Source organism: Aulostomus chinensis, chromosome 10 (assembly GCF_037954235.1).
Source record: "Aulostomus chinensis isolate RoL2024-O1b breed Wild chromosome 10, RoL_Achi_v1.0, whole genome shotgun sequence".
Classification (NCBI taxonomy): Eukaryota; Metazoa; Chordata; class Actinopteri; order Syngnathiformes; family Aulostomidae; genus Aulostomus; species Aulostomus chinensis.
Genome location: NC_141329.1, coordinates 12,777,415 through 12,788,604, shown reverse-complemented (window position 1 = coordinate 12,788,604; position 11,190 = coordinate 12,777,415). Strand labels below are relative to the sequence as shown.

General features: G+C 46.5%; 1 protein-coding gene across 1 annotated transcript; it reads right to left on the bottom strand.

Moving 5' to 3' along the window:
* Nucleotides 1-8,714: 8,714 nt before the first annotated feature.
* LOC147254447 (isoamyl acetate-hydrolyzing esterase 1 homolog) lies at nt 8,715-10,718 on the bottom strand. The gene is made up of 4 exons (XM_086215832.1): nt 10,703-10,718; nt 10,373-10,534; nt 10,175-10,296; nt 8,715-8,891 (listed from the first exon to the last, which is right to left on the bottom strand). Exons 1-4 carry the CDS (start codon nt 10,716-10,718, stop codon nt 8,715-8,717), a joined length of 477 nt encoding a protein of 158 aa, XP_086071958.1.
* Nucleotides 10,719-11,190: the final 472 nt, after the last annotated feature.

The following is an 11,190-nucleotide window of genomic DNA, read 5'->3' as shown; positions in this document are numbered from 1 at the left end:
CAAATAGATCCACTTCAGGGTTTTGTCTGTGCAGCAGCCATCATCCTCATCCTCTCAACAAAATCAATGGTTCTGTTTAGTAGGTGGACGTTTAGAGGCGCTGCACAAAATCACTGCACTGGTAAGAGGAGGTGGAGCTGCTGCCATTTTTGACAGACGTTTAGTCATAAATCCCAAACCCAAAATAAGTTTCAATTCATTTGAAAGCCTGATTCTTGGTTTGTCTCGTCCAGCCTCTTATTTATTGTTGTGTACCGCCCTCCTGGTCCTCACTCTGAATTCTCAAGCATTTATATCCAGTTTAGTCCTCAAATCAGATTACGTCATTATTGTAGGTGACTTAAGTATTCATGAGGATGTTGATAACAACAGTCTGTGTGCTGCATTTCTCTCTCTTCTAGACTCAATTGGTTTCCATCAGTCTGTTCATGAACCGACTCACCGTCACAACCACACCCTCCACCTCGTCCTGACGTATGGAATTGAAGCTGAACATCTAGTTGTATTTCCACAGAAGGCGCTTTTTATCAGACCATCAATTAATCACTTCTGAATGAACACTGATCGACTACACTTCACTCAGGAAAACGGTGGTTTCCAGATGTTTATCTGATCAGGCTGTAGCTAGATTTAAGGAAGCGATTCCTTTGGCGCTAAGTTCAGTGTCATGTCCCATTGTTACAGAGGACACTATTGTTAACCTTCGTCCCTCCCAAAGTGACCATTTCATCGATAGTGCAGCAGGCACCTTAAGAACAACTTTGGACTCAATTGCCCCACTAAAAAAGAAATCTATGAATCCACGGAAACAAGCACCTTGGGACGATTCAGAAACCAGACAGCTTAAACAAAACCCCCAGAAGTTAGAGAGAATATGGTGCTCTCCCAAACTGGAGGAGTCTCATATTATCTAGCAAGACAGCCTTAAAAGTTATAAGAAAGCCCTTCGTATAGCGAGAGCAGCCTACTACTCGACACTAATAGAGGAACACAAGAACAACCCCAGGTTCCTCTTCAGTATTGTAACCAGACTGACAGAGAGCCACAGCTCTACTGAACCAAGCATTCCTGTTTCCCTGGGCAGCAAAGATTTCATGGATTTCTTTCATGACAAAATTGTCCTTATTAGAGAGAAAATTCATCTCCTCCTGCCTTCAGCTGACAACATGGCACCTACAACCTCAGAAGCCTCAGAGGCTGCTGGAGGACCAGACATACACTTAGACAGTTTTTCTACTCTGAGCCTTCATGAGCTCAGTTCAATCATTTCCTCCTCTCAACCATCCACCTGTCCTCTAGACCCCATCCCAACTAAGCCTAACTAAGCTAATCCCTCGTTAGCTCCTCTCTCTTAGATATGATCAATGTGTCACTGTTAACTGTTTACGCCCTACAGTCCTTTAAATTTGCAGTAATTAGACCCCTTCTCTAAAAAGCAACCCTGGATCCAGAAGTTTTGGCCAACTACAGACCAACATCAAATCTTCCATTTCTCTCCAAAATTCTGGAGAAAGCAGTTGCTAAACAGCTCTGTGACTTTCTCCACAGCAACAGCTTATTAGAGGATTTCCAGTCAGGTTTCAGGGTTCATCATAGCACAGAAACAGCACTAGTCAGACTTACCAATGACCTCCTACTAGCATCAGATGAGGGACTCGTCTCTGTGCTGGTCCTATTAGATCTTAGTGCAGCTTTTGATACCATTGATCACCACATCCTTCTACAGAGACTGGAACATAACATTGGCATTACAGGAACTGCACTAAACTGGTTCAGGTCATATTTACTAGGTTGATCTCAGTTCGTACTTGCTAATGATAAACCCTCGGAAACCACTGCAGTCACTTATGGTGTTCCACAAGGCTCTGTGCTTGGACCAGTCCTATTCACCCTTTATCTGCTTCCTCTCGGTCACATTATTAGGAATCACTCAATTGCTTCCCAGATCCCGGGTGCTGCTGGAGGAGGCTGCAGACCTGAAGGGGCTCAACCTGCCACCCGTAGATCCACCTGCTCACGTCCCCATCTGTCCATCAGTCTCTTCCCTTCTCTCTCTCTTTATCTCTGTCCAACTCTTTCCTTCTGCATATCTGTCTTCCTCCATTATCTGTCTTTGTCTCTGCCCCGCTCTCCTGCTCTCTTTCCCCCCAACCGGTCAAAGCAGAAGGCCGTCCCCATTGAGCCTTGATCTGCTCGACGTTCCTGCCTGTTAAAAGGAAGGTTTTTGTCACCGCTGTTGCAGGACGTGCTTGCTGATGGAGAATTGTTGGGTGTAAATTGATTGAAGGAGTGTGGTACTAGACCTGCTCTACCTGTAAAGTCTCATGAGATAACTTTTGTTGTGATTTGGTGCTATACAAATAAAATTGACTTGACTTGGTTTTGTCATGAAGGTAGTAGCAGTCGTATCCAAGTATCTGATTACACAATTACAATATCTCTCTAGCCCGAAATTCTTTACAAACCGATTTGTATTAATAAAAGCCAAAAGTATTTCAAAGTAATTGATGACGTTTGTTGGAGATATGCTAACACTTCCCATCCACCACCATTCATTGTGCTAAGCTAAGGGTGGGCCTTAGCTCCCCATATCAAGTATGCAGAGGGCAACTTTGCCCCTTTCCCACTGCACCAAAAACGTGGGTCAACACGGGTTTTTCTGCACTCTGTGGGTCGAGTTGACATTTCGACCCACATCGACCAACTCGCCAAGCGACTCGGGTATTTAGCGGCTCGGTTCGCCTGCAGTTCAGGAGAAGCATCAGAATGGAGTAAAAATGGAATGGATACCACTTCAGTCAAAGATGGACAGCTTGTATCGTCCCATGTTTAACGTCCTCTTGTCCCTCCTCAGAATCAAGAAATGCTGAACAACCTCAAGTTGGCGTCCGTGCGCATCGTCAAGCATCCTCAGCTTCCCTCCTCCTCCGCCGGCCAGACCATGCCCTCCTCCCTACTCCCACCGCCTCAGCAGCAGATGAGCAGGGCAAGCGCTCCTCTCGGGGCCAGCAGCAGCAGTACCCTGGCCCCCAGGCCAAGCTACGTTCCCACCCCGGACAGCGCAGGGGGGTTACGGATGGCCACCATCCAGGAGGACACCAGCAGCGGCTCTCACCTGGGAGAGGAGGGCCAGCAGGAAGATTTCACAACCGGAGGAGCCTGCTCGTCGGCTACGGGATCCTCCTACGAGGATCTGACCGAACAGACGCAGCAAGCCAGAGACCGGCGGCCCCTCAAGAGGCAGGAATGCTTTGATACCAAAGAGACAGAGTGCTGAATTCCAACCATCACAAGCACCCTAATGCTTTCGGGAACATGCACACACATGCAGCATTATGTGCATTTTTCTATTAAGAGCCGTGTCACTGGTCACATGTCTGTAACAGAGCTGATGAGGACACCAGTCCAAGGACCTGATCACCACTGTAGATGAAACAGATTACATGTTGCTGCAGTTAATTGAGATGTGATGTCATATTTTCATGTGCCATTGGTGGAAAAGCCTTTTTCAGTTCAGCAGGTGGGTCCTGGCCCACTTGCTAGCTTTATCTCGGACCAGAACCCCAAACCATTACAATGTCCCCCAGTGGCAGCCTGTTGTATAGATACATGTCAGGGCAACACAGTGCTACAATCCTGATTCAGAACAGAGCGTCAGGTTAAAAGCTTCCATCTTGCTTTCCTTCACCCACTAAAAACCTCATATACCAAGTACTGTCTTTAATGGTCCAATATTTGTAGAAATGAATATTTATCATTAATATTAAGTGTATCTGTGTAGAAGGAAACATTTCTGTATAATACAGACTGATGATGATTGTTGTGTCCTGGATCTTTGTTTCATAGCTGCACTTGGAAGGAGTGTCCGTGTTCCTGGAGACTTGTTTTAGAAACCCCTTGACTGTGCCGTTTCATCATTGGCGTGTTGAGTAGATGCAGGCTGGCGTGTTTAAGCATCCATCATTTTTATGTGGACGATTCATACATGAGTACTCGGGAGTACACAGGCAGTAAGTACATCACATATTTAATCATACAGAGGATTTTTCTGTTGGCAGAACCAATCGGGTATCAAATCGATTGTTAATAAAGAACAACAATCAAAAATAAACCATCTCTTTGACATGTACTGAGTGACTGAGACATCTTTCACTGCCCAACAGGACTGAAGTCATTCAGTCGCTCCTGGCAATCTTTTCTCTCCGATTCCCATCAGCTGACTGACATTAAAAAGGCTCTTGAGGAGCAGTCGTACTAAATACGTGATTGACATACTTCAGTTGGACCCCCAGTAATGACAACCACTGAACCTTCTCTGGTTTTGAAGTCATTTCTTCTGCAGCAAGAAGGGAACGTGGATAGCCGGTCCTTAAGGTTGTCCAACAAGCTGCCTCTTGATTTGCTGTGCATGTGCCATCTTGAATCACGCGTCTCGCCGCTGTTGCCTGCTGTGTTTTAACTGCGACGAGTGACATGCTGATGTCTGCTGAGTGGACGTGAAGCGTTACCACCCAGGACTCACCTGTGTTTGTCTGTCAGATGAAGGATGTGTGGATTATTAATGATTCTATGCATAGAAATGTTCTTTCTTGCATCACTCATATGCACCTGTTAATTAAAAAATAAACTTTATCGTGAAATCTGAACCTTTTACGCTTGTTCTCTCCTTTGATGTAACAGGAAATACGACGTAGATGAACAGCGTGAGTGCAGTCCAGTGTCACGTGCTCAGGTTTCTGTACTACAAAGAAGGGTCAAGGGAAAAATAGATGAGATTCTAATCACAACTATTTGTTCCCTACCACATGAAAATATTAGCATTTGCTTCTATTCCAGCGAGGCCTTTTAAATAATTGGTATGCAGAAGATAAAGTCAGAGAAACATAAATTTTTGCGAGTTAAGGGGCTTTGTTGTCAAATGAATATAAAAACATAACTCAAAGTGACAAATCTGCTGTGCAACATTAAAAGGACAGGTAAGTGTAGCATGGTCTCAAGCAGAGAAGGTCCAGGTATGGCTGAAGTTTGTTAAAACATTCCATAGTTAACTTTTTCCTTGGAGCTCTTCAGAATCTTTCAGGAAATCAGGAATATAATGTTTGTGCGTGCATGTGTGTGTGTGTGTCCGCACTGGGGCCTCTCTGACTTTGACATCAAAGTTCTGACCTCCATCTCTGGCTTTGATCTCCAAATTCTGAGTTCTGAGCTCAGTTGGTGTCAGAGTTCTGTCTGAGATCTCTGCCATGTCTGTGGTTTCATGTTAACCTGTCATCTGTGTGATCTAAAGGGTGATTTTACAAACATATAAAGAAACTCGGCACCACCAGAGATCGTATGAACACACGGCGGCATCAGACACCGAAGCAGCCTTTAAAACAGGATTTCTGCAAACCAAGACAGAACCTGTGTGACAGCGACATGGAGACGGGAACCTTTTTTCAAACTGTGGTCAGAAAAAGACCAAGAGAGGATTCTGAGGATTCAGAAGACGTGGGAACATTTTACCCCCCTGCAAAAAGAGCGAGGACCTCGCTCTTCCTGCCCTGGTGTGACTTCCAGTCGTCTGAGCCTGACGTTCACTGGTGTCATGAGGAGACTGAATGTCGGACTTTGGCCAGGAGAAGGAAGAGGGATGAGTCAGAAGACTCAGACGAGGACGCTCACACACCTCCACTCAAAAGAGCGAGGCACTCTTCATCCCCTCTCCCTTATTGTGTGTCAGTGCCTCCAAGCGTCTGCCAGGCTCCAAGTGAGGGTTCTGGCCTTGTGAAGACACGGACGGAGCAGGGCTGCGGTGTTGTCCGCCCTTCAGTTATCAAGATGGCACCTAAAACTTCCTCCTGCGACAACACCGAGCGCACAGCCACACAAAACAATGGTGACCAGGAGGACAATAACTCAAGTGGTGACCAGGATGGAGCCCCAAACGTTGAGGAGACCAAGCAGTCATTTGTGTTCGGTCAGAACATCAGAGACCGAGCCAAGCTGGATGATCACAGCACAGAGGAGTCCACTGATGACAGTATGCTTCTGCCAGAAACAAGCAGCAACTATTTCATGGAGTACCTCTCTGCCACCAATGAATTTAATGGAAGCAGTTCCTGTTGGACAACGTCTGGGGACTGGCAGAGTCTCACCAACTGGAAGTCCTCCAGTGAAGGTGAGACAGGGGTTTCAGCTGCCCCTGCTGAGGACAGTAATCCAAGAGGTGACCCAGATGGAAGCCGAAAAGAGACGGAGACCAATGTGTCTTTTGTATTCGGCCAGAACTTTGAAGACAGAGTCAAGATGGAAGAAAAATCAACAGAGGAGTCCACTGATGACAGTGTGCTTCTGCCAGAAACATGCAGCAACTACTTTATGGAGTACCTCTCTGCCACCAATGAATTTAACGGAAGCAGTTCCTGCAGTTGGACAACGTCTGGGGACTGGCAGAGTCTCACCAACTGGAGGTCCTCCAGTGAAGCTGAGACAGAGGTTCCAGCTGCCCCTGCTGAGGACCTTAATCCAAGAGGTGACCCAAATGGAAGCCGAAAAGAGACGGAGACCAATGTGTCTTTTGTATTCGGCCAGAACTTTGCAGACAGAGTCAAGATGGAAGAAAAATCATCGGAGGAATCAACGGATGACACTGTGCCTCCAGAGAGCACAAACTATTTTATGCAGTACCTCTCTGCACACAACCAGCTGACAACAAGCAGCTCAGATGGTTGGGCGAAATCTGGGGGCTGGCAGAGTCTCACAGACTGCAAGTCGTCCAGGGAAGCTGAGACAGAGGTTCCAGCTGCCCCTGCTTCCACAACCTCTCTGCTGGAGTCTGCAGCAGCGTTCATGGAGTCAACGGCCCAGAAGTCCTGCACTCTAGAAGAGGTTGATATGCAAACTGGAGAGGAATCAGAAGACAACATTTTGCAGATGCAGTGCAAACTGTTTGTCTTCGACAAGTCAGGTCAGTTGTGGGTGGACAAAGGCCCAGGGTCCTTGAGGCTAAATGACCTGGTGGGGACAGGTGGAACAAAGCAGTCCCGCCTGGTGATCAGGGCCAACGGCAGCCTGCGGGTGCTGCTGAACACCACCCTTTGGCCCCAGATGAAGGTGGACAAGGACGGCACTAAGAGAGTGAGAATCACTGCCATGGACACAGAGGACCAGAAGGTCAAGGTCTTCCTAGTATCTGGTGTTCCTTATGATGTGGAGCAGCTGGCTACAGGTTTACAGCGCCGAATTTACACCCTCGCTGCCACTGCCAAGGAGGACACAGATTATGACCCTGAGGCTGAGTGGTGAAAGGACACCAGGAAGAACTTCTCCACTCAGGCCCAGGCTGGATTCAGGAGGACATGAGGGCAGCCCTCTAAGAAGCTCCTGATGGCATCTCCACCGACATCCCTGACCAACATGGAGCTCCAGACATGAGAAGATGGGCTCCAGGAAAAAAATCCCCTGTTCAGTGTGCTGGGCTGGGCTACATCTCCTGTTGTTCAAATAAAGACTGGAACAATAAAACTTCTGCTTATTGTGTTGCATTTGTTTTAGCAGTGTGATTTTCCTATTGTCCTATGTTATAGTGAATAAATACACACACACACACACACACACACAGGTTTACCTTTATTACCTTTCTGTTGGTCTAGTAAAGAGTAGAATTAACCCTCTCCTATCCCAATAAGGTGATTTTATTGCTTTTATGTGTGGTTGCTACTCTGTCCAGAAGGCCGACTGAAGGTAAGATGAAGCAGGCAGCTCATGATGGCGCTCTTGTTTGTCTGATTATTAAGACGACCGCCATCATTGAACTACCTTCATGTGATGAATCTGCTGCATTGCTACATGCTATGCAAAATCATTAAGTGGAAGCTTCAAGAATATATACTTTATATCGACCTATAAATATCTACATATGTATGTAGATATTTATACACAAACACATCTATATCTTTCTATAGACAGACAGATGGATGTCGATCTCAGCTAAGTAAAGAAAAACAAGAGTCCATCTCTAGTTAAAAAACTGAAGGTCAGTCAGTTTGGAAAATTACAAAAACTTGAACGTGTCCCCCAGAGCAGTCAAAAAAACCATCAAGCGCTGCAACAAACCGGGCTCATGAGGACCGCCCCAGGAAAGGAGGACCAAGAGTCTCCTCTGCTGCTGAGGACCAGTTCACCCGAGTCACCAGCCTCAGGAATCTCAAGTTAACAGCACCTCAGATTAGAGCTCAGATAAAAGCCACCCAGGGTTCTGGTAGCAGACACATCTAGACACCCACTGAGACTCAGAGGAGACTGAGCCGATCAGGCCTCTGTGGTCCAACAGCTGCTAAGAAACCACTGCTAAGGAAAAGCAACAAGCAGGAGAGATTCGTTTGGGCCAAGAAACACAAGGAATGGACATCAGACCAGTGGAGATCTGGGCTTTGGTCTGAGGAGTCCAAATTAGAGATCTTTGGCTCCACCTGCCGTGTCTTTGTGCGATCGATATTTTTTGTTAGAATGACACCACCTTTCAGACAAAATAATGGTCAATCTGCTGCGCTTTAATATTTGTTAAACCTCTCTTGATTATAAGCTGCTTTGGAGCAGGTGAGAGCAGCGTCAGCTACCATCGCCATGGAACCACTGAAGCTCGCTGGCCAACCTTCTTCTTAGTCCAGACTTCAGGTGAGTGATTTCTGCTGCAACAGGTCCATCATACAAAGACATTGTCCTCATCCTCCTCACTGGTCACAGAGCAGGCTGGTCTCAGGGCTGCTGGTGTCCACGTCCCCCCAGTAAGGCAGGATGAAGGGCAGGTGGGCTACGCGTCTCTCCAGCAGACCCCACAAGTGCTGGCTCACAAACTGGTTGCCCTTGTCAGAGAAGTGGAGTCCGTCAGACAGGTAGATGGTGTAGTCCTGGAGAGAGTCCACAGGCTGGATTTAGACAAAGCACAGGTCCTGAATATGGAGATTTCTTTCTTTCCACATGAAATAGAGGAACAGCCATTTATGGTCTTCAGTATACTGAGCATCACACACTCTTACATCTGAATGGAGACTTGTTTCCCTTGTATCTTCTTACATTTATTGAAATGGTCTTTTAGTATCTTCCAGTTTGATTGGCGATGTAGAAATTCCTTCTAAAACACAGTTTTATAAACAACAGTTTCCATGTCTGACCCTCCCATTTCCCTCGGCCCAATCCTATTATGTTTGCTCGACACACTCGTTCTTTCTTTATTCCGTGAACTCTTTAACGCTTAATTTGACCCCCTGAACATGCATGAAATTCGCTGAAATTTGGCACGCACGTCCGGTCTGGCGAAAAATTTAATATATTTTTTTTAAATTCCACAAAAACTCAATAGCACCACCTAGGGAGCCAAAAAACTAAAACAAAAACATTGGACCGCTATAACTGCTTCCACTAATGTCCCACAGACATGGGACCAACACCGTTGGACTCGTCTCATCAAGACGAAAAATTCATATGCGCTGACCTCTCACCTATCTACAACAGAATGTCCACAAATTGGACAAAACTGTTCAAAAAAGGACTTTTTTTACTCCCCGAACAAAATCGATCTCCTCCTAAGCCGTTAATGGCAGCGCTTCCAAACTTTCACACACTACTCTCCCAACTGTGCTCTACAAACTGATGTCTTTACATTCCACTTTTGACCAACATATGCAGAGTTATGACTGGTTTTCACAGTAAAACTGCCAAATCCTCCTCTGCTCTCCACTCTGACACAGATGGCAGAGAGCGAGCAGAGAAGGGAGGGGCTCTTAAAGGGCCGGCTCTCAGCTCTGCAGTCACACTGTGCAGCGAACTGAGGCTCGTATCTCCTAAACTACAAGGCCTAGGGATTTGCCGATTACACCGTTGGATTGGGGCTGGTGTCAAGGACGCGGCCGCAGGCCACGCGGGGGATCAGGCCCTAACAACGCTGCTTGCAGCTTCAATTTTATCAGCTGATTGGTTCATTTATTCACCGATGTTTCCTTGAAGAATCAAAAACAAAACCAGAAGTTTCATTCAAAGAAGTTACTGGAGCTCATTCATCTTTTCTGCACACAGGAAGCTGACTTGCTGACTAAAATCAAGCATTCAATCAGAGTGAATTCATTAGAGGCGCACAAAGTGAATGTTCTGTCCCGTCTGTTCTTCGGCTCTTCTGTCCCTTCTAGCAGCCCACCTGTCCATCCTTCTGCATGAGCGTCCACAGGCCCAGGACGTCTGCACCACACTGACCTGCCGCCTGGATGCACGCCTGAGCGTACTGTCCCGCTACGGCGTTGTGGCGATTCAGAGGACTCCCTGGGAGACATGTACACAAGCTCTAATTATCTCTGCAGGTTGATGTGTGAGCCAACAAGGACGGAACATGCTCAACCTTTCAGAACGCACTCCTTCTCCCAGGCTGGCTCGTGGAGAGGAGGAGGGGTGATGAAGATGATTTTATCTACCGATACTCCGGCAGAAGCCAGAAGCCTGGTGATCTCCTTCAGGTTCTCGGAGTACTCCTGCAGAGGAACATGCTGCTGAGGGTTCTTATCTACACAACAGGAAAATCAAAAGGAATGATCAGCTACAACGTCGCACCATGACACTTTTAACACAAGTAACACGCACACACTATTTTTTGGGAGAGCACATTTATACCAGCTGACCGCTAGTTAGCTTAGCACATCTGAATGGTAGTGGATGGTAAGTGTTAGCGTACCTCTGTCATGCCTCATCAAATAGATCCACTTCAGGGTTTTGTCTGTGCAGCAGCCATCATCCTCATCCTCTCAACAAAATCAATGGTTCTGTTTAGTAGGTGGACGTTTAGAGGCGCTGCACAAAATCACTGCACTGGTAAGAGGAGGTGGAGCTGCTGCCATTTTTGACAGACGTTTAGTCATAAATCCCAAACCCAAAATAAGTTTCAATTCATTTGAAAGCCTGATTCTTGGTTTGTCTCGTCCAGCCTCTTATTTATTGTTGTGTACCGCCCTCCTGGTCCTCACTCTGAATTCTCAAGCATTTATATCCAGTTTAGTCCTCAAATCAGATTACGTCATTATTGTAGGTGACTTAAGTATTCATGAGGATGTTGATAACAACAGTCTGTGTGCTGCATTTCTCTCTCTTCTAGACTCAATTGGTTTCCATCAGTCTGTTCATGAACCGACTCACCGTCACAACCACACCCTCCACCTCGTCCTG

Excerpts from the sequence above, each read along its gene's own strand:
- LOC147254447 (XM_086215832.1), bottom strand. Across the intron at positions 10,297-10,372 it reads GAAGGAGTGCGTTCTGAAAG|GGAGTCCTCTGAATCGCCAC; the intron begins GTTGAGCATGTT and ends CATGTCTCCCAG. Across the intron at positions 8,892-10,174 it reads TCATGCAGAAGGATGGACAG|GACTACACCATCTACCTGTC; the intron begins GTGGGCTGCTAG and ends GACTCTCTCCAG.